General features: G+C 37.9%; 1 protein-coding gene across 2 annotated transcripts; it reads right to left on the bottom strand.

The window, feature by feature from the left end:
- Positions 1-257: 257 nt before the first annotated feature.
- On the bottom strand, positions 258-23,545 carry pudp (pseudouridine 5'-phosphatase). Of its 2 annotated transcripts, none has more exons than XM_005809967.3 (4): positions 23,447-23,545; positions 19,673-19,891; positions 19,075-19,304; positions 258-780 (listed from the first exon to the last, which is right to left on the bottom strand). In XM_005809967.3, the coding sequence occupies exons 1-4, from the start codon at positions 23,514-23,516 to the stop codon at positions 604-606; spliced, it is 696 nt and encodes a 231-aa protein (XP_005810024.1). In that variant the 5' UTR covers positions 23,517-23,545; the 3' UTR covers positions 258-603. The 2 variants fall into 2 exon arrangements, with proteins under 2 accessions (XP_005810024.1, XP_023184971.1); XM_023329203.1 differs by having other exon boundaries at positions 19,673-19,859; positions 23,447-23,529.
- Positions 23,546-23,966: the final 421 nt, after the last annotated feature.

A 23,966-nucleotide genomic window follows, 5' to 3' on the forward strand; every position in this document is an offset into this window, starting at 1 on the left:
CCCCCCAAAAATTGTCATATTCTGTTTTGCTGTTGGTAATCTGATTGTTAGATAACATAATTAAACATCTGCATCAGACTACATATGGCTATTGATTTAAATATTCATGATGGCCTGTAATAAATCTCACATTAAAGCAGCCGGCTGTTCTATGTGGCACAAGGTGCCACCTTTTTGTCCCACTTGGCCACCTGTCCTCCAAAATCACAATAGGCTAATCACAAATAAGATAATTGTAAAAAACTGAAACTGTGGTGTACAGTAAAATCAATGTAAATTTACTTTAATCATCTTTAAAAATCATAAGTAGGACAGGTTTACAAAAGCTGCCAAAGAATGTTTGATTTCCACAGAAACAGTTTGATATACATTTCAGAAGTCAACTCATCGTCCCATTAACTGCAGAGCTTCCATAAAGCCCCGAGTTTAATATTAAGATGGCAGTAAAATGTGAAATAAAACACATAATCCTTTATTGCCCAAAGTCTGACGCTGACTCTGAAAACAATCAGTACAATTTTTCCTCAGCAAATTAATATACTTAATTGTTTCTTTGAAAGGACGTCAATGAACTGAAACACAGAGGCAGGAGCAGCGCTGAGTTTAGCTGTATGTAGGCAGGCCAAAGAGCTGCGGGTCAAACTCCTCCATGCTCCTCAGGCGCAGCGTGGCCCCCTGGGTGAGGTTGGGGGGCAGGTTGTCGTCGGGAATCATCACCACCTGCATCCCTGCAGCTAGCGCAGCCTTTACGCCGTTGGGGGCATCTTCAAACACCAGGCACTGAGAGAAAGAGAAGCGACAGAGTTCATTAAGTCTTCCCATCCTGCAGATGAAACAATAATAGGGAGCACTATTTCCATCTCAGTTAGTTTACCTTGGCATTCCTCTGAGACTTAATGTTTACCTCTGCTGGGTGAAACATCCATTTAATGGAGATTTTAAGGTCTGCTCCCTGTTAACTCACTATATTGTCTTTGTTTAGACTGCAGGACAGTTAAGAGACTGGAGAGCCTCATAAAAGTCTCACACACACACACACACACACACACCCACACGCACACACACACACACACACACAACAGTCTATGTATTTATGAAAAACTGCAGTGTTTCAATTTAGACATATTGGAACTGATGGATAATGATGATGATTCTGTTGTGTTTCTACACCTTCACCTTAAATGAACTTTTTGACAGTTTTTGACTCTAAAACGAGGCAGAAGCAGAGGAATGTTGTACATTTTAATAAAATATATCCACCAAATTGCTCTGTGTTTTCCACACCACGCCTGTCAGATCCTGGTGGAATTTGTAAATTGTATTTTACTGTATTATATTTGATCAACGTCCCGGTCCAGTCAGTCTGGACAGTAGCTAAGCTCAAAGGTCATGAGTTGCACACAACAAATTTCTAATATCATTAAAAAAGATGATACAAAAACTGTGGAAATTGATTATATTCACATAACCAATCAAATGTTTAGTTTACATACTACATATTAATCTACTTCTGGTCATTTTTAGACAAAAAAGAAAAAACAATGCTGCAAACAAAATAAGACAAAAACAAACAATATTTAATCTCCTGTCAACACAAAGTGTTGGCTGAAAAAAAACGTATTCTACCTTCACTTTCCAAATCAAAACGGCAGAATCTTTCCTGTATATTATTCTAAAACATTTCTCCACTCGTAAAAGAAAACACAATCAAACCGTACTGTGATTGTTTAGCAAATGATTTTTATACATTAGTTTTAAATGTGAAGAGTGAAAAGCACAGTTTGACGCAAAAAATAAGATAAGTTGTCTAAGCACCCTTGTTCTACAGATGATCAATCTTCGTCTCATGCTTGATCACATCGTCATCATACTAAAAAACATGAAATACTCTTTAAATCTTGCAGATATTTCTGTAAGTTTTTCACCCAAATTTCTTAGTGTTAATCTGTCCTCTTCCGTTTTTAAACAAAGTGTTGCAGAACCTGATCTCAACAAACCCAGCTTGGATAATTACAGACCAGTTTGTAAATGACCTTTGAATTCAAACTGTTGATAAATACCAATCTGTGTTGGTATTTATTCTGTAATGCAGCAGGAAGTGGAGAATTTCCTGTTTTTGTCTAGTTAGTGCAGTTGGACCTTTCAGCAGTCTCTGACAGCATTGATCACATCAATTTAATTAACATACTATTAATAGAAAATAAGATACTACTATAATAGCAGACTATTTGTTCTTTCATCTTTTTATTCCTGCTTAAATTTTTGTTCTGTCTTTGTGACTGCTGATTTCTCTTTATGACAGAATTTTAGTTCATATAAATTTGTTACTTTCATACAAAAATAGCATTTCTTAATCCCTAGCAATAAAAACAGTTAACATTGATATTACTGAAGCACAATGCAAACAGTCATGATGCAGTAGATCAATAAATAGCCCCTCACTGATCTCAGTATACATGCATTATTCCTCAATTTAGACCTATGAATTAATCAGAACACTATATAGCAGTGGTTGCCAAAGATTTTCTTGGCCCCCATATGGATTACAATAAAATGCCCCCCAAAAAAGAAAAGAAGATCAACTAGACACACACATCGTTCAACCAGACATAAACCTATACACATACTTTGTTTTCAAACTTCACTGAAGTTTATTTCACACTTCAGATTGCAACAAAACACACTGCAAACCCTCTTTACAGAGAAACACAGTTTTTTTTTCATTCATCCATACCTCTTCCGCGCCACCTCTGCAATGGTACTGTGCCCCCTCTAGGGGGCGAGCCCCACACTTTGGGAACCACTGCTATATAGCATCACTAGGAACCCTTCTGAGGTGTCATGGTCATGTCACAATGCCATGGAAATGACCTCCCCTCACTAATCACTCTTCCTCCCCTTCACCAAGCGCTTTGCTAATGAGCCATGCACAATTATAAGGTATTTACATGCAACTGATCTGATTCTACAGGGAAGACCTTATAATCCTCACAATACTGGACACAACAGAGTGCCTTAGAAAAGTATTAATACCACCAAAACGTTTTCACATTCTCTCACACTCAAACAACAAACATTTATTAACCCAAATCCCATTTTATTGGGGTGTTATAGCCAGATCCACACAATCAGTTTAGCATTTTCACGACTGAAAATCAACCATCTGTCATGATATGCAGTGAGAAGTAGTAAGGGAGACGCTGTGGACCCAGATTGTTGAGAATGAAGTGATGAATTTAATGATGAAAAAAACAATAATCCAAGTCCAGGCAGCACAGAATGAGCAGAAGGCTAAGGCTCAAAACTGGTAGCAACTGGTCACAATCAAATAACTGAAAGCAGACTTGACAGGAGACAGGCCAAGACAAAACGACTAGACAAGAACCTGACAGGAAGCAAGGAACACAGGTGGGATTAAATACACAGAGGGTAATCAGGGAAACGAGACACAGCTGGGAACAATCAAGGGGTAGACAAGACAACACTGTCAATAGACTCAATAGACACAGAAACCTAAATGAATACACAGAAAAAAACAAATCCTTACACCAGCATTGAGAAAGAAAGCTCTACAAGTCATGTACAGGAAACAGTAAACATATGGAAGAAGGGGCTCTGGCCAGATGAGACCGAAATTTACATTTTTCGGTCTAATGTGGAAAATATTACTTGAGATTGAAGACAAACACCCTCAAAGCTCCATCCCACTGTGAAACATGGTGGTGGCAGTATTATGGTCAAAGCTAATGGAAAGATGGATGAGGCTGATACAGTAATACAGTGGACTCTCTTTTGTTTGTGGTTCACTTTTAGTAGATGTTTCTGTGGAATGTAACTCCAACTTTAAAATGTGCCTACTGATGGATTTTTTTCAGTTCAAAAGAATCCGGAGTGAGAAGATGAGATACCTGGTGCCGTGATACTTGACACGCTGTTTTATATCAAGAAAAATCTACAGAGAATCCTTGTTCTACGGGTTATGTCCTTAATATTACCGTGTCTGCGCACTTTGTGCATACGATGCAAAGCAACTTTTTGATTAAAGTGGATTGCAGCAGCTCATTTTCTGGCCATTTCAAATGGGTTTGGGTTGGTTACATCTAGATTTAGCTTACAGGTCCCCATAAACCTATATTATAGGTTTATGGGGACTTATAACCTAGGTCTCCATAAACCCATAAACCTATGGGTCAAGCCATGCTCTGACCATGATACTGCCACCCATAGCAGCTAGGGACCCATAAACAGACAAACCAAATTGTCTTTTTTTCTCAATATAATTTGAGAGAAAAAAATACACTTCAAAAAGGATTTTTCTTGAATTAAAAATAAAATCATCCTTTCCGTGTCCAGCATCTGTGGCAACACTAGAAAACTGATGTTTCCATACAATATGATTGAATCTGAAAGAGCAGAAACTTGTGCTAAGCTGCTCCAGTCATTACCCAAAGACCTACAGCTGGAACTGCAGTCAATGTAGATCTTACAAAGTTTTGATTCAGGGGTTGGATACAAACAAACACATTTTTGGAAAAAAGGGAACATGAAAACCATCCATCTTTTTCCTCCAGTTTCCAATTATCCACAACATTGTGTTCGTCTGTCAGAAACTAAATACACTGGAGTCTGTGCTTGATTTGTGACTAAACAAGATAAAGTTCAGGGAGTGCAGTAGCTGCATCATGAAGACACACATGCATGGAATACAAATCAAATATCTTGCTTCTACTGATAGATGCTAAAGAAAGACAGCAGCCATAATCACCATTGTCACTACAGCCGAAATGCATGACTGATACATGATGCAAAACGAACCCGTATACATTTGTCTCACACAGAACACTCTATAATTATAGATGACAAGGTGTGTTTACGTGTTTATGATCTGCAAGCAGCAGCAGTAAATAAATGACAGTGACAGATTGCTTATTACATTTTTTAAATGATCCCAGAGCCTGAGGTAGAGTGAGTGAAGAATGTGTAACATTCCTTTAATGATGTTGTAAAGAACACAAAAAAACTGAGTATGGATGATGGACAGGAGCATCCAGGTGGAGTCAGAGGGTTTTGCCCTCATCCAGCCCAGTTTTAATGTTTGCTGCAGCAAATATGGATGTGACATAGTACAATGATTGCTGTTAATTCAGACTAAGTCAATCTGACAACATAAACTAGGTTGAAAAATATAGATAGCCAAGAAAAAAAAGAAAATATAGCCAAATAGAAGCAGGAAATGGCATGACTGATATTTACAAACTTCACTGATTATTAGATGACACACATCAATCATCTATACTGTCTTGAAAAACTATTCTGACTTTACAATGTCAGAATATTATAACTGGGTTTAAAAGACATTGTAGAAAAAAGGAGTGAATTTCTACCAAAAATGTAAAGATTAAACTCAGATTTTTTTATTGTCAATATTTGAAAATAATTAGATATTTCTGTGCTTTTTTGGCAAAAATGTTCTCCTCTGTGGCCACATTGTGTTTTTTTTCTTTGAACCACATTGGATCTAATACTGCCTCAGAACAAGTATAACATTTTTACAGCAGATTTTGAGAAAGGGAAGGTTTAAAAATGTTGCACTGTAAAAATAAAAGAATAAATAAATAATGTTGGCCTAAGGATTAAAATTTATAAAATCAAATACTCATAGTTTTTGATGGAAATTATTTTAGAAGTTAAGCAAACATACAGGCTTTTAGAGGGTTAAAAGTCAAAAGACTATTACAAATTGATAATATTTCATGAAGTAATTTTTTTACATTGGAAAAACACTAAGATGTAGCAATTTTCTATCGTTATGGTTAAATCCATTACATTAAGTGTTAGAGCTTTTTCTGCTCTTTCAAAAATAACATTTCCATCATAAAACCATAAAGATGATCAATTTTCCGAGATTCCTCTGATCATCCCTGAACCACAAATTGAACCAGTAACATTCCACACCGTGAGCTTTAAAAGAATCAATACAGCATCACAGAACCATGAGTGGAGCATATCACTGTTTGTGATTACGGGCCAAATGACAGTTCAGATTACCCACCCTTCTTGGAGTCCTTAGAGGGGGTAGTGGAGAGTGCCCCTCCTGGGGACTCCCTTGTTCTGCTGGGGGACTTCAACACTCACGTGGGCAATGACAGTGAGACCTGGAGGGGCATGGTTAGGAGGAACGTGTGGTCGATCTGAACTCGAGTGGTGTTCTGTTGTTGGACTTCTGTGCTCGTCATAACGTAATTGTCCATAACGAACACCATGTTCAGGCATAAGGGTGTCCATATGTGCATTTGGCATCAGGAGACCCTAGGCCGCAGCTCGATGATCGACTTTGTCATCGTTTCATCGGATCTGCAGCTGTATGTCTTGGACATTCGGGTGAAGAGAAGTGCAGAGCTGTCCACTGACCACTACCTGGTGGTGAGTTGGCTCCGGTGGTGGGGAAGGATGCCGGTCAGACCTGGCAGGCCCAAACGTGTTGTGAGGGTCTGCTGGGAACATCTGGCAGAATACCCTGTGAGACGGAGCTTTAACTCCCATCTCCGGCAGAACTTTGAACATGTTCAGGGGGAGGTGGGGGACATTAAGTCTGAGTGGACCATGTTCCGTGCCTACATTGTTGAGGCGGCTTATCGGAGCTGTGGCCGCAAGGTTGTCAGTGCCTCTCGAGGCAGCAACCCTCGAACCTGTTGGTGGACACCTTCGGTGAGGAATGCTGTCAGGCTGAAGAAGGAGTCCTATCAGGCCTTTTTGGCCTGTGGGACTCAGGAAGCAGCTGATAGGTACCGGTGGGCGAAGCAACATTCGGCTCAGGTGGTTGCTGAGGCAAAAATTCGGGTGTGGGAGGGGTTTGGAGAGGCCATGGAGAAAGACTTCCACACTGCTTCGAGGCGATTCTGGTCCACCATCCGGCACCTCAGGAGGGGGAAGCAGTACAGCACCAACACTGTTTATAGTAGGGATGGTGTGCTGCTGACCTCAACTCGGGACGTTGAGGGCCGGTGGGCAGAATACTTCGAAGACCTCCTCAATCCCACCAACATGCCAACCATTGAGGAAGCTGAGCCAGGGGAGTCTGGGTTGGGCTCTCGAATCTCTAGGGACGAGGTCGCCAAGGTAGTTAAAAAGCTCCTCGTTGGCAGGGTCCTGGGGGTAGATGAGATTCGCCCAGAGTTCTTTAAAGCTCTGGATGTTGTAGGGTTGTGTTGGCTGACACGACTCTGCAATATCACATGAACATCGGGGGCAGTTCCCTTGGATTGGCAGACTGGGTGGTGGTCCACCTGTTCAAAAAGGGGGACCAGAGGGTGTGCTCCAATTGTAGAGGGGTCACACTCTTAAGCCTCCCTGGCAAGGTCTATTCAGAGGTCCTGGAGAGGAGGGTCCGTCCGACAGTCGAACCTTGGATTCAGGAAGAGCAGTGTGGTTTTCGTCCTGGTCGTGGAACACTGGACCAGCTCTACACCCTCGGCAGGGTCCTGGAGGGTCCATGGGAGTTCACCCAACCGGTCTACATGTGTTTTGTGGACTTGGAGAAGGCGTTCGACCGTGTCCCTTGGGTAGCCCTGTGGGGGGTTCTCCAGGAGTATGGGGTACCGGGCCCTTTGATATGAGCTGTCAGGTCCCTGTATGACTGGTGTCAGAGTCTGGTCCGCATTGCCGGCAGTAAGTCGGGCTCGTTTCCGGTGAGAGTTGGACTCCACCAGAGTTGCCCTTTGTCACCAATTCTGTTCATTACTTTCATGGACAGAATTTCTAGGCGCAGCCAAGGTGTTTAGGGGATCCATTTTGGTAGCCTTAGGATCACGTCTCTGCTTTTTGCGGATAATATGGTCCTATTGGCCACACTATGTGGTCCTATTCATGCCTATTGTCCAATCAGCGATTTCTCAGGTCTCCAACGGGGACATACCCTTTCCGTTTTGCTAATGTAGTAGTGCTTCGTTAATGTTAACCATATTAGTATTGCCTCTGGTTTTGAATGATGTGCAGCTGGGAGGGTTTTTGTTATTACTCTTTTACGTTCAGACAATTTTGATGCATTGCATAACTGTGATAAAAATAGAACCTTTATTGGTTCTATTAAAATATATATTTTTATTTTATTGTTATTATTTTCCCCATTATTTGTTCTATGAGAGTATCAATAAATATCAGTAAAATCATAAATATGATTAAATACAGTAACTATGTGTAGTTTATAGAAATCACACTTGTTTAAGGCAGTTTCAAATGGGAATGTTTTTCAAGAACAGTATTTGTGTTTGTGGGACTATGATTGCTGCTACTAAAAAAGTAATAAATATTTTTTATCTTTTTATTGTTATTACAACAGTATGAAAAAATATCACGATAAAAATCACAGTCCATATCAGGTGGGATAATATAGTTGTAACTCTAGGAAATGGGATTTGGTTCTAAGGTTTCCATGCAAAGTAAAGCAACATTGAATTCATTATGGAAAATTGCTGGATATTTAAATTTCAGCCCCAGTTTGAGCTTCATCTGAATTCACTAAGTAACTGCAATAAACAGGAAACATATTTTAATTAGAAGATAATGTGCCAGTGAGCTGAGTTTAAACAGAAAGCATATGGTTGGGAGTAAATCCCTCAGACAGCCCTGGGTATTCATCAAATATCATAATTGAGCTAAAATGAGTGTCTGGGAAATCTCAGCGCCACCCAGCTTCCTCTGCTGGGCTCATGATCGTGTCTGACCCTGCAGCCGGATTTACCCACTCATTTAAAGTCTGAGTGATACACAAAATGCAAGGACAGGGTGACGTTTTTTTTCAAGTAAAAGTAAGTAAAGTCAAAGGCATGGAAGTTATTAACGACTCACTAAATGTCATTACTGAAAACTTCCATCCTAATCAGTTTTAGTGTTATGGGGAGCCTGACCTTGAGTTTCACAACTTCTTAATAATTATTATCTGTCTGGTATGTACTGTAATTCATTCATTAGTATCATTCAGTCAGCTTTGTACAACCACAGATAAAAATAATTGCTATTGTCAAACTGTTTATGAGGAAAGAAATATGCAACTAAAGGAGAACGTATGTGTTTAGAATTACTAATCTGATGTTTGTTCATTGAAGACTCTGGTTCCATCATTATAATTGTGACCATCAACATGTCCAACAACAACTGAAGCCAGAAATAACCGCACTGCCTTCCAACATATGGAAAAGTGCTTGTGATAAATCAGTGATCAGCTGAGATGGTCAAACATGATCTGGACCTTCAAGTAAGGTGCTTTTTTCTTTCCGCTGCTGTCTGGTTTACATCTCTTAAAGGGGCAGTATTATGTGAAATCAACGTTTTTGAGCTTTACATCATGTTGTATGTTATTCCATCAAAAACATGCCGGAGTGTTACTGTACTTTGATTATTTCATGCATATTTAAGAAATCATGGTAGCTGAATGGCAACCATTCAGCTCTGCAAAACATGTGTGGACCTAACGCCGCCTTTGAGAAGCAGCTCCTCTTGCAGTTTAAAAAAAAAACTGATGACTCCCCCACTCAGCTCCTTCAGACTAGCCAGCGGCTATTAGCAAACACCTGGTGGTACTGCGGATCTGCTGAGCTCGTTTCACAAGCTACTTCTCAGTGAAAAAGTGGCAAAAACGTTGTTAAAGGGTTAATGGAGCCATGTTGTGATGACTTCCTGAAGGTGGATTTTCAAAAAGAGCAGGACATTTTAAAGAGGCGGGGGTCCAATTTCAAGGCATTAAATTACAAAGCAAAATATCTTTTAAGTCATATTTGATAGATACAGCATTTTTATAACAAGCGAAAGTTGCACAGTTAACTGGTTGTGCTATATAATGCCAACTGGAAAATAGATAATAATGCCCCTTTAAATTACATTTTGTTGTTAGCATTTACAAAATGCCACAAAAATCCTTTGTAGCCTCTGAGAATTCAATAAACTGTTTCTAGTTTCTGTCCAGGTGACATTTCTACTTCACAGAGTGAATGGATTAGAATTAGTCCTTATGTTTGTTCGGCTTCTTTTAGTTTAGTTAGTTGGTAGGGAATAGAAAATCACTGATTCTTAATACATTTTATTTTAGTAAATCCAACCTCAAGTCAGTATTTAGTAGTAGTATTTTAATTGATTTTAAATAAAATTGATATACAGATATCTCCTCCATCTGGTGATAATGTACAGACTGCTGCCTGGAATGGAGAAAATTAGCAAACATTAATCTAGGAACTGTGATTCCATACAATTAAAACTTTACGACAACACCTTTCCCATTTTATTTTGACGAATTTCAATAAAACAAATGCAGTCATAAGCGAGTGTCTGGGATCCAGAGAGTCTCCTGAAAATCATAAACGTTTCTTCCTTCTCTGCAGATTACAGTGTCAATCCTTTATTACATGAAACCTTCTCAGCCCCTGATGGTTAAAGGAGGATGAAAGCATACATACGCACAAGGTTAGGGCGGGTCCAGAATAATAGTTGCTGCATTGTTGCAGCATCACTATCTGCACATCTCAAGCTCTTATGGCCAGATGGGAATTCTCCGTCTCTTTCCACTCTGTGTGAAAACCTTCTCCTGCTTTACTATCATTCAGTGTAAGCGATTTGTAAATCACTTCTCCTTCATGAGGTCGCGCCTGGGGAAATTGCCTTTTAATGGAAGTTGTATGACATTACTTTCACACAGACCGGTAAGATGTAGGTTAATTTGAAAATCATTATGTTGTGATTAAGAGCCAGTGTGATAATTATGACTTTCTTACCTGTCATTTACAGTCAGAGGTGAACTGCTTGCCTGGAAATTCATTAAATATTTTTACATTGGAAACTATATGAACAGATAAGGTTTGAGATGTAAATACATCCATCACTATAGACAGTAAATAATAATCAATATTAATTTAAACTCCTTGATGACAAGAGTCTGATCACCTACAGCTGTGACTCTTTCTATTAAGGTGAACTTGAAACCACATGGACCACTTTTTGGAGATATTGGTCACATTTTTAATCATGGGGAATAACTTTTCATGCTGTATTGTATCTTATGATACTTTGACAAAATAAGTTGTAGAGTCAAAAGAATAACCAGAAAAATTGTACGACACTCTGTTAAAGAATCATAATATGATTATAACACACAGTCCCAGGAACACTTAATTAGTTTCAGAGAGGTCAATTGTACTTAAATCTAAGTAGAAATCAGTATGAATATCTGAAGTTCTGAGTGCTTGGAAGAGCTAGTGTCTGAAAGCACAAGAGAGAAATTTGGGGAGGAAATACCAACCTCCTTAGAACTCACCTGTGAAAGGGTTAACAAGGCAAATTCCAGAACTACAAAACATATCATAATTAAATCATAAATCATAATTAGGACTAAGAAACGTTATGGCAGAGTAGAGGATGTGGAATTTCAAAGTATAGTGAAAAAGAGTTGCTCTATTGAGAGCATTCAGCTGATGCTTCAGACTTTATACGATGAAGATTGAACAACAAATTCAAAAAGTTGCCTAACACAACAAATATATTCCATACATTTCAGGCAAATAATTTTTTTATGCTGAACATTCACATAAAATAAAGCATCAAATCAACATTAATTTGACACTTTTTGGTTCTCAGTTAAGTGTCTCAGTAAAACGACTCCATGTATTAGCTTCCCTGAAACTAGCTTATATTATCTAGTGCTTTTGGAAAAAAAAAGGGAAAAAAATTTTAACAAAAAACTAGAACTTAACCCAACAATGGATTAGCCACTAAAAGTTCTGGACTCAAATCAGAACTTTAGACTTGACTTGGACTGGAGCAGTAATGACCTGTGACCCCACATCTTATAACACTAGCAAATGAGCCGACAGTGGTGGAGACGTGTTGTTGTTCAGCAAAAAGCTATGCCCAAATCTGGATTTAATAAAAAATACTACACAATATTGAAAAAGTTTAGAAACATTTCTAGTGCAGTCAGAAAGAACCGTCTCAGAATCGATCCTTAACTGCAAGGATCAGAGAAAAAGATGTACGTGCTGCCAGCTGTTTTAGCTAACTAGTAAAATGTGTGCTAAAGAACTGAAGTTGATAGACAGCAACATCTAACTTCCTTTAGACATTTAAACTTACACTGGTAATGATGAGTCAAAGCTAATACAGCAACTAATGCATGGTAGATGTTACCTAAACAACTAAGTCATTCTTTTTTTGCTCAGTAATTTAATAATTGAGCCTAGAATTTGTAATCATGTGTTGTCAGAATGAGTGATTACTATTGTGAGCATTGTGAAAGGAATTCATCGAATGTCCGCAGCCTGCTGAGGGATGACTACTGGGAAGGTTTATCAAAACAAGAAATAGTCAATTCAGTGTTGAAACTGTAAAACCCATTTCCTAATTACACCTGATTTAAATATCTGGATCATCAAGACTTCCCCAGGTGCAATGCTCTGTGTGATTAATGACAGACAACCAACTGGTTCCTTTTCGCTCTCTTCATCAGTCTGAGCACAAACTAGTTCACTTTCATTTTTCATTAATCTTAGTCCAGCCTCAGAGCAAAGCTATAGAAAAATAATTTGTCTCACTAACAGCTTTGGAACAATTTGAAAGACATTTACTTTTCAATCAACCTAGACATCAGAAGCTAAAGGACCTGGACTTCCATTAATATGCTTGGCAATATAACTACATTATGATGTATAATTACAATCATTATTCATCACCTTTCCTTTTAGTTGAAACTGACAAGATAAATGCATACAGAAGAAAAGCAACTTTCACCTATTGCCACAGACTGTGAATTGGACTTAGGACTGTCCTTTGACTGGACCATTTCAACACTTGAAAGTACAGATGAGTCTAAAACTAAATTATTAGGACACCAGAAGGCCTAGACCAAGTAAAGCTTTCCAGCAAAAGTAGCCCATGCCATCTGTGAAGTATAGAAGTGGACGTGTTATGATTTGGGAATGTTTTGCTGCAGCTCAATGTTACTGAATCCAACATTAATTCTACTGTGTATCATAAGGTGGTTGAGGAAATTATGAGGCCAATTGTAAAAACAGCTGAACTAAATCCGAACTGGACCTTTCAACATGGCAACAAACTAAAGTACACCAGTAAATTCATTAAACACTGGCCAAGAATTAAGAAATGGAAAGCTGTAGTCCTAGTCAAAGCCCACATGTTCTCACTGAAATGCTGTGTGAAGTTGAAATGATCTGAACATACAAGATACCCTTCAAACATCTCCAAGTTAAGAGAGGAGTGGGGCAAACTATTAGAGCTGGTAGATGGAGACAAGAAACATCTTCCAAAGAAGGAAGGACGTAGTAGGGTTTCCTAACATCGATTTTAATCACTAAAACAAGGTTAGTATTTTGTGTTTACCTAAAATTAAATTAATTTTCCAGAATGTCTCCATTTGTAAACATGACTGTTGTTCAGTTTTCGCTACCTCATCATATCTCCTGTGGCTTCCAGTGATAATTGACTTTTCATCAGAGTTGAATCAGAGAACCTGATTATTCTTCATGCTGTATGTTACCACTTCATGACTGTTTTTTCTTTTAATATCCTTCTATCCATTCTTCTGCTAGCAGTTTTTCCACTGCTTGCTCTCCTTTTCTTTCCCTCCACCTCCTCTCCATCTCTTGTCGCTCATGCTTTATTCTCTCCTTTGCCACAAAGTGGAAGTCAGAGGGTGACGCTTCATCTGTTATTCCACTAAACGCTGCGTCAATCCCTCCTCTGAGCTGCAGTTTCATATCTCATCAAGAAAAATGCCAGTTCTTACTATGGTTGGCTGCAGATTGAAGAAAAAAAAATCAGGTGCATCATGCCACAGGCTGGACCCGTTTGCAGCAAAAGCGCTTCATGCAAGAGGACTTAGCATGAATATATCAGCCAGAAGCCAAGGGTCTGTTTGCATAAATGCTCAAAACCTGAAAGATTAAATAACTGCAACATGACTATGTTTGTAAGTCACAAATATAGGCCTTTATATCATCATCGAGGGAAATTTCACTGACATAAAATCAGACTAAAGTTATCTTGTTAAAACTCAGGATTATCAACATCATTTACATTTGTTACATGACAAAATAAAGAGGGACAGAACTTTTCATTTTCTTCAAAGTCAGACATTTTCATGCATCTTTTTTTTCTGTTTGGTAGAGTTACATTTAAATGGTTTGATTTAGAGTTAAATGCTGGTAATTTGGTCAATTCTTCCAGACAGACCTGGTAGAACTTTGTAGGCCTCTTTGCTCACACTTTTGCATTTCTTCCCTCTAATGTTCTCTGGGACTGAGATAAGATGAAAAATAACAAAAATATGTTGAAAAGCTACATTAAAAATGACTGAATGTCTAAGGTCTGAAATCTTGCATCAATATTTACACGTTCTTTCCATGTGATCTCTTTAGTCACTCTGTCAGTAAAACAACCCCACAACATGACTTACTTTGCATGGTATTCAGGATGGTGTTCAAATGCTGATCATAATGTACTGATGGTCATTATGACCAAGCACTTCATTTCAGTTACATCTAACCAGAGAACGTCTCTAAAAGTGAGGTCAAAGTGCAAATTTCCCTTTTCTATTTCTGTTGGAGTAATTAATGGCTTCTTCATCTCTGAGTCCATGTTGCTACAGGACTTATGACATTTCTCTCCTCTCTCGCAGTTTCACCAGTAGCTTAATACAGTCTTTAACTTTTGTTCTGATGTAAATGTTCACATTTTACAACAAAACCCATTCACTTCCGGGTCACAGAATCAATCTTCTTTGTTAATGTCAGGATGGCTAGACGTTCCTATGCTTGTTATATTTGATTGTAACTGAACAGATGGATGAAAAAGCCTTCAGACATCTGGAAATCCTCTAGCAGAAATCTCTTCTTATTCTCATATTCAGCATATATAATCAGAGCTGATCATCCTAACTGTCCTAAAACAGTAAAAAGTCAGTCACATTTAATATCATAAAACAAGAAGCAAAGGTTGAGTCATTTTATCTAGAGCAAGTAAATACCTGCATTCAACTCTACATTTGAAGGAATCTTAACATATTCACTCAACCATTGACGATACAGTGTAAAAAAGTAAGAAATTACAACAAAATCAGAGTGTCAGTGTAGATCTGAGAAAAACTTAAAAGACGCCTTAATGATGTCGGCAGTCAGTAAAGAAAATTATTAATATACCCTGTAGCTTGTAGCTTTTCCTGCTTAGGATAAAAGGATAAACTAATCATCTTTTTCTCCCTTCACACACCATCCCAAGGTTTTAAAGTACAACCAGTCTGTTTAAATCATTGCTGCCTTCCTATGTGTATTTATTCTCAGTTATCAAAAGCTGTTATCAGCTTTGATCTGTTTTTCTAAAACAGATGCATACCGTAGGTCCCCTAGGTTTACTGTCCGTGTTTGGTGATAAATGGATGTGTTCTGCAGCGATCATCATTACATTACATTACTAAACCTTTAGTTCAACTTCACTTGTTTAATTGTTTTCTCATCTAATGTTTATACATGTTCATTTCATACGAGATATTTGGTTCCATAGTTGGACTGATCTAATGAAAACTGTGGGTTTTTTTCCAAAATGTAAATATTATAGTCAGCCACCTGGACCAGCTCCTTCAGAGAAACCCAAGGTGTTCTCAGACCAGAGACACGTAAATCTAAAATGCAACTCAGACAAACTTTTAGGTTGGATAAAGAGTTGGAACATATAGACTCACAGATTCAAGTGAACATTGATTATTATGTAGCTGCAACAACTACATCAAATCTGTGAAACAATGACACTTCCAAACTTTGCTCTTTTTGTGATGCCTTTCCAGGCTTTCACAAGTTTTGGGGGGTTTGCCTCTTTAAACTCTTCTTCACCTCAGGAAACCTTGAGGTTAAGTTCAAAAAGTGATGGAGGTCTTGACCACCATAAAATATGAAGTGGGTCTTTGTTTTCCTTTGAGTCAGCAGTGGTTCTGGCCTCAGAACTCTCCCATGGAGGTCACTTTTGCCTGGTCTCTCTTTCTCTGTGTTGAATCATGAACTCTAACCTTAACCGAGGCACAGACCTGCAGAGCTTTATGTATTGCTCTGGGTTCCTCTGTTCAACAAGTTTGTCACCAACCAAATCAGAAAATGCTGCTGCTCTTCTCAAAAGAAGTTAGAGAGGCTGAACTGGAGCAGGTTGGTGTTATCCCTAGAGTCCTGAAGCCCTCTGCAGAGCAGGTAAGTGAAATTCTTTGGCACCTCATCAAACTTAGCTTGACCCAAAAGAAGGCTCAGTTGTGGAAGACGTCCTGCTTTGGTCCAGTACCAAAGAAAACTCATCCTTCAATCATCAACGACTATGAACTGTTGCTTATTGACATGGAGTTGGAGTTGATGGCTCAACAAACCCATTGCCATTTGGACTCTGAGAGTCATATTCTTTGATTGCTCCAGTGCATTTAACACAACTCAGCCTGATCTGCTTTCTCAAAAACTCCAGAAAACACAGATGGAGGCCTCAACAATCTCCTGGATTAATAACTAAATGATAAACATGCCACAGTTTGTGAGACGAACCAGAAGCACAGGAGCACCACAGGGAACTGTACTCTCACTATTCCTTTTCATTGTATAACACTGAGATTTACAGCACAAGTCACACAGAGTGACTCCAGACTCACTCTGATGACTGTAGTGGTCGGGTGTATCTGAGACGCTTAGACAGATGATGGGATCAATCATCTTGTTCTGGGAGCTACTGTGGAACATTTGATTATAGAACAAAGAATGATTCTTTATAAAATACAAGAAAATTATGGACTGAGCATCATCTACATAAGAATATCTTCAGTCAGAGGCTTCTTCAGACCTGCTGTAGTACAGACCTCTATAGGAGATCCTTTCTGCCCACAACCATCAGCATCTACAATAACTCTATGAAGAACCTCAGGTAATATCCTTCAAGATGCTGGTTCTATTTTAGTTTCTTGACTTTAATGGTCTGGCAGTAATCAGGCCAGGTGTTTCTGGTTTGTTGATCACTTGTTTTATGATTAATGACTGGTAATTAAGATTTAATGAAATTAGGGTCAGCTAAATTTTTCCTCAATATATGTATATAATAATCTTTTAAAAACAATGATTTGTGTTTCCTTAGGTTAGGCTTTGTCTGATTATTAAAGTTGTTTGATAATGTGAAATATTTAAATGAAGAAAAAAGTTAAAAGACAGGACTGTTTAATGAATATCTCATGGATTTATATATGCAAACTCTCATATTGTTATCTATTCAACAATTGCTGCTCTTCTTTTAGAACTGAACGCCAGTGACACCACCACTAATCTAGCAGCCTTTTTATTGAATATTTTATCAATATTCTGGATTTTTAATAAGGCGATTTGTTCAAATTAACATCAGACTGTCATTTCTGCCTGCTGTCTACAGTGAGCATTTCGCCCTAAACTAGGTCGTCCTCACAGTTATTTGGTTCTCCTAGGAAAATATTTGGCAGCTATTTTAGCCTGACTCAACAGAGCAAAAGGTTGCCGACAGTCTGAACACGCATCTCAAAAAGCATCCGAACCCAGAAAGCTTCACAGTTTTGATCAAAGTGCTGGATGTTAAGTGGATGTGTGTCAGTGACATAACGTCCTGCCTGCAACGCTGCAAATGGAACAAATTAGATGCAAATCTAAAAAGGTGCAGGGTGACGCACGGGCTGCTAAACTCAATTAAAACAGACCAGATATTTTTGGACACATACTGACATGTAGTTCCAGATCTATTCGATTCACTGATAGTCAGGTTAGGTGAAGGTATATCTGTTTATATGTATTTTTAATCTATGTTTCCCACCTGAGTGTGCAGAAGGTCCACAGAGCAGAGAATGATGATACTTACCTCAGAATCTTCTATGCACTAAAAATAGATGTAGCGCTACTGCTGGTTATCGAACCATTTTTCATCATGTTCAGTTTTCTGACATGTTTAAAGGAAGAAACAACAGCAAGAAAAATCCATGGCACTACTGGATTGTCCAGTCGATAGCATATGAAGTAGCATTGCGCTGAGGTACTCCAGCTTTACAAGGTGTTTTTTTATATATTTTAGATATGCTGTAAGAAAAATTGTCAAATAATTTGGATTTGCGTTCCACAGAAAAATCTGCAAATACTAAACCATGAATAGAAACGGGGTCCACTGTAGTTTGTAGTTTGCTAAATTTAAATGTGATCTTTGGAGGGCGGGGGAAACTATTTGACATGCATAAAATAACATTCCAGCACCAATAAAGTCATTTTTAAGATTTCAGGTTTTTAGCCCTGATATTTGTTTTGTCCTCCAATTTTCTCACTTGTTTTAAGGAACCACTAACTTTAAGTCATCATCAAATGCAAAGATTGGCTAAAAAATTGTAACAAAATGAAAAAATTCTGAAGATATTAGGATTTTTTTAAAAATTGTGAGTCAGGAATCAGAGAATGTCTGGAACTGAAGCAGTAAAGATTGATGTAAAAAAAAAAAAAATCCCGTCTTGAATTTGGTGAAAGGCTCATAGAGAAATGTCACTGATGTGTCGACACCAGAACCCCAGACGTCCCTCAGGTTGTTGCTTTTAATAACAGAACAGGAAACAAAAGCCCAACAGCAATTTCAAAGTTCATCACCCACACAAAAAATGTTATTCTCCCTTTGCAAAAAGCCCTTATGAATTTGGTAACCTTGGTTCACAAAAGTAATAAAAAGCTTTTTGTGGAAAGCTTTACATGAGGCGTTTCTTAAAAACAAACTCATAAAACACCTGAAGTCTTCTAAAGAAAATGCATTTGATGGAAATGCATATCACACCACACCAACACAGGAAGAAGGTTGGCCTACATTAGTAGTTATCTTCAACACACAGAATCAGCAGCTTACATTCCCTGACTGACTGTAGCTTTAAAACTTTTCCCACTGCTCTCAACAACCTCTTTAAGGCACACAGATATCTGTTTCACTCTGAAATAATTGTGTTTGTTTCTCAGTAGAGCATGAAAAGAAACTCTGACACCGATTGTATCTGTAATCTGGAGTTCCTACCTTCTCTGGGGAGGCTGGAGGGCTGAATCTGCTGGCACACACCAGGAAGGAGTCGGGCTCAGGTTTGCCGTTTTTTACATCGGGATCGTCGCCCAGAACAATGTGATCAAACAGAGCAAAAAAGTTTGTGTGTGCACTGGTCTTCAGCTTGAAGGTCACATCAGCTGAGCTGGTTGCCACAGCGATGGGGATGTGGTGCTTCTTCAGATGGTTTACAAGTTTCTCCACGCCTGGTTCATGAGCAACAAAATGACAGATCAGGTCAAACAGGGCTGGTTACAGAAAACCACACAAACCTGCTCTAAATGTTTCCAGGTCTGGTCAGGTGTTTCTGTCCACTCTTCATGGGAGTAAGTGCAGTATTCATTTCATAATTTGCTTCCAATACAGAATAACTTTAGATACATTTCCATTGACCATATAATTACCCAATTTGACATTTTGAAAATAAATTTGTTTAACGGAAACATGCCAATGTACCAAAATGTAAGCATGAAAAGGCTTTGTGTAGACGTATAGGTGGAAAAGTGTGTTGATCCTACAATTATCTATTGAAATGTTTAAAACATGGAGAATGGGAGTGGTAAATAAGACAAACCTGGCAGAAGTTTGGCCGACGAAAAAATCCTCTCCTGTATTTGCCTGCTTTCCCTCAGCAGCTCCTCAGCTGTCATGGGAAGATCCAAGGAATCCCGGATAATCTGGGCAGCATTCAGAGCCTTTTTCCCCATCACAGACGACTTCACATCCCAGGTGTACTGCTTCCCGAAGCGGTCGCATATTTCCTGGAAAGACACTGTGTAAAGTCGTTCTGTGTCTAAAATAAGAAGACAGAAAGAGACAAAAGATCTCATCTAAAGTGCTGCTTAGGGTTTGCTATAAAACAGACATTTGGTTTGATGCCACAGACTAGCTTCAGGGAAATGGCTATAATACAAACAGATCTAAAGGTGGTCATATACAAGAAACAAACCAGAAACTTTAACTTGGGAAATAAAATGGATATTAAACCAAATATTTTCTTACAGTTAGACCTATATATGACTTGAAGACAGTGGGAGATTCTCATATTATGTTACATAGGTAACATAATATTCACATAAAAATCAACAATAACATTGACAATATGATTTAAGGCAACAATTATTTCTGCTGCAACTAAAACAATGACATCGTTAAAAAAAAAAACATGGTACTGAAAAGCAGCATTTAGCTGTAAACTGGATTTTGATAGTAAAAATAAATAAGAACATTCTGTGATATTTAGCTGCACTTTTAAAATGTTCATTATGCCCAATAATGTAATAGTTCTGCTCATTGTGAAAAATCTCTGTCATGTGGTCTGAAAATCAGCTGCTCTGAAGACATGCTAACGCTTCAAGACAAAAAGCGCTTAATGGAGTTATTTTAGTTTCCATGCCATGACTGTCCAACACTGCAACAGCATATTAGTGCTATTGAAGGTAAAAGAAAAAAATTATTTGCTGCGGGGGAGTAAATTTTAGCCGAAAAAAATAAAATAAAATAAACATTCTAAAAATTGCAGAAATTTTGAGATAAACTAAAAAAAAAAAAAAATTAAAACATGGGCAAATCTGAAAAATAGAATAGAAAAAAAATATTTTTCATGATATAAACTAGCATACATTTACTACATTAAAACTAGAATATTACTTATATTCTAGTTTTAATGTTTAAATATTGTTTATATTATATTTTGTAATGGTTATATTACAATATAAACATTGTAAGAAAACTGTTTAAATTAAACATTTAAAATTTAATTTTAAGAAAAAATCTGAAGTCAGATGATCACAACAAATGTACATTTTTAAATATTTTATCTACAATATCTACTACTTAATATTTGGGGGGTCTTTACCAATTAATTTTTTAATTAACTGCTCTTATATTTTCTTTCTTTCTTATGGTTGTGACTTGTTTTATTTTTAGTAAAATGTTCACTGTAAATTACACTATTTTTTATCTATAAATCTGTCTTAAAGCTAAAGTCATGTCTGTTTTTATGCAGTCTACAGATAAAAATCAGCCTCTCTGACTTAACTATTATGTATTCATGTTGATTAACATGCATTGTCATCTTTATATAGCAAAAACACCAAGAATGCCCTTTAAGGTCTGAATTCAGACTGGGAAAGTTTGCTAAGGAATTCTAAGTTTTTTAACCAAACTGGCTGCTGACCAGTTTGAATGTAGTGGAGGTATCAGCTTTTTATTTGCTCTTCTTAAAATTTTGTTTCATTAAACTCAAAGCATATTATGCTGTAAAATAAGTCTTTTTTAACAAGTTTTTGTTATAGAAAAATTGGTGCTAGCCTGTAGATGCAGAGAAACAAAATGAACACCCCACTACCTTTTAACAGCTGGGGAGTGATGTCATCCCAGCTCTGAGCTCCATCTTCAAAGACAGATCTAATTCGGTATCAGCTCCATACGGCCAGACTGAAACCGGATCACTTCAGAGCTTTATCTGGCACCTGATTAAAACCACTCAGTTAGTCTTTGTTGGTAGCTAGCAGGGGAAAGCTTCACACAAGGTGAAGATTAGCATCTGACTGTCAGCTTCCAATTTGGTACATCAGTAAAGGGCTATTTCACTGCTTTTGTAGTACAAGGACTAAATCAGATCTGTGGCGCCTTAAGATTTAGAGCAGGTCAAACCTGGACTGAAATGGTCAACACTGATTACAGGAGTCTGACGAGATTTCACCACACAGTAAAATCAGTAAAAACGGCTAATTTTTTCATAACCTCAACTTGAGGCATTAAAGTCCATACCTAGCCTTAAATAATTGTTCCTATGTCATAAATGTGTGTCATAAAAAGTTTACTGCTTCTTCTGACCCCTTTTCTTTCTTTTGGAGAAACTAGCTGCATTAATTTAGTCCATGTTGTAGTGCTCCTTAGGAATCAGGGTGTCATGGTGTGATAAAGCTACAAGGCACATGATGCAAAGTATGAAACAAAACTATTTCAACAGAGAATTTTGCCTCCAGAATTTGGCTTACTGTTGTTTGATTGGAACAGACCAGTCAAGCTGAAGGAGGTTTTTCAAACATTTATAGTAATAGATAAACTTGTGTATTTTTTGACCTCTGGACCACCGTAGAAATAGGAGGAGAAAAAGAAGAAGTTTTATTTCTATAGCACTTTTTCAGCAACAAGGCAGTTCAAAGAGCTGCACCTCATTAAATTTCAGTAACTTGGTTTAGAAAGTAAAACAGATTTTATATATAGACTCGCTATGATCACTGTGATATCTTTTAAGCATTTCAGTTCAGGTCATTTTGATAATTTCAGTTTGCAATTCATGAAAACCCAAAAGTACATTTCTCCTAAAATAAAATAAATTGTTTACTTCCACAAACAAAATAAGCCAAAAAAGGTCATTGATAGAGAAGCCGGTTGCTTGCAGAGTGATGAATTATGCAATGGAAAGTTGAGTGGAGGAAGGTTTGTTCCAGATTTGTGGTGCATAGAAGCTGAAAGCTGTTTCTCCTTGTTTGGTTCTGGTTCTGGGGATGCAGAGCAAAACCAGAACCAGAAGACCTGAGAGGTCTGGAAGGTTGATACAACAGCAGATCCTGAATGCCTTGTGGTGCTGAGTCATTCACTGATTTATAAACTAACAACAGTATTTTAAAGTCTATTCTTCGAGCTACAGGGAGCCAGTGTAGGACTTTAGAACTGGTGTTATGTGCTCTATCTTCCTGGTTTTAGTGAGAACACGCGCAAAGAGGATCTATGAGCTCGTTGTAAAGAGTAAGATGATAGACACCGGAACCAACAATCATCAGCTCCATGTCATGCTGCACTGATGCATTTTTCATGCTAAAAGAAATCGGACCAAGTGTTGATGCCAGATACTTACAATAGAGTCATAGACAAACACTCACTAACTTAGTACAGTACACCTCCGCAAGTGTTTGTAAAACATAATAAACTAACCATATCACTAAATATAAGCGAGTTTCAAAGAATTAATTTATTGACTGGACTAAAATTATTGCTCAATTAGATTTTCATTTATTAAGGTGTAGTTCAGGTTGAGCTGTTCAAAGGTTGGCCAGCTTCCCTCAACATCAAACAGAGATTTTTATACTTTATAACGCCAACTGATTTATGAAAAACAAGCCGAATTAATTGTCGTTCTCAAAAGACAAAAATATTCTTGTCTTCGTGTTTAATATGATGTGTTACGTTAATTATGCGCGCAAACGCCACGACTGGGTATATTTTACTATGGAGTTCGTTAGTTATGGTTTTCACGGCTGCAGACAGAGAGAACGAGCTGAAGTTCGGCTCAGATGACGCTGCTTAAAGTAAAACAACAGATGAACAGATGAATTACCGAGCAATAATCCATCCATGTCGAAAATGACATGGCTCACAGGTTTGTAGCTGCTGACGGAAGTTGACATGTTTCACCCGGCGTAGCTTCGCGCATGCGTACTACACACTGGAAAGAGGAAAGCAAAAACTTTACACGGACCCACGATGTACCGCATGGATGGCGCGTGACATTGTTAATCTCTTGATATTAACCAGTTAAACTGACAAACACTTGCACGTTAAACTAGTATCAGTGTTAAACTAACCAGAGTTTACCGGTTTGGCTTAAATACAGCTTGGTTCACTACAGGGATAGTTTTAGTCGATCCAACTCAATGAACACTGGGAAATGCAGTCTGTTTTAGTATTTAAGTCTAAAACGTTTAACAAATGCTTACTTAAATATTTATGAAAAAGAAAAAGAAATATACTATATTAGAAATAATAATTAAAATAAGTAACAATATGCACATACATTATGTAATTAAGTAATGTAAATTAGACTCTGTTAACGTCTATTTTCTAAAAGCCAGAATAAT

The sequence above is a fragment of the Xiphophorus maculatus genome, chromosome 24 (genome assembly GCF_002775205.1).
Source record: "Xiphophorus maculatus strain JP 163 A chromosome 24, X_maculatus-5.0-male, whole genome shotgun sequence".
In the NCBI taxonomy this organism is placed as follows: Eukaryota; Metazoa; Chordata; class Actinopteri; order Cyprinodontiformes; family Poeciliidae; genus Xiphophorus; species Xiphophorus maculatus.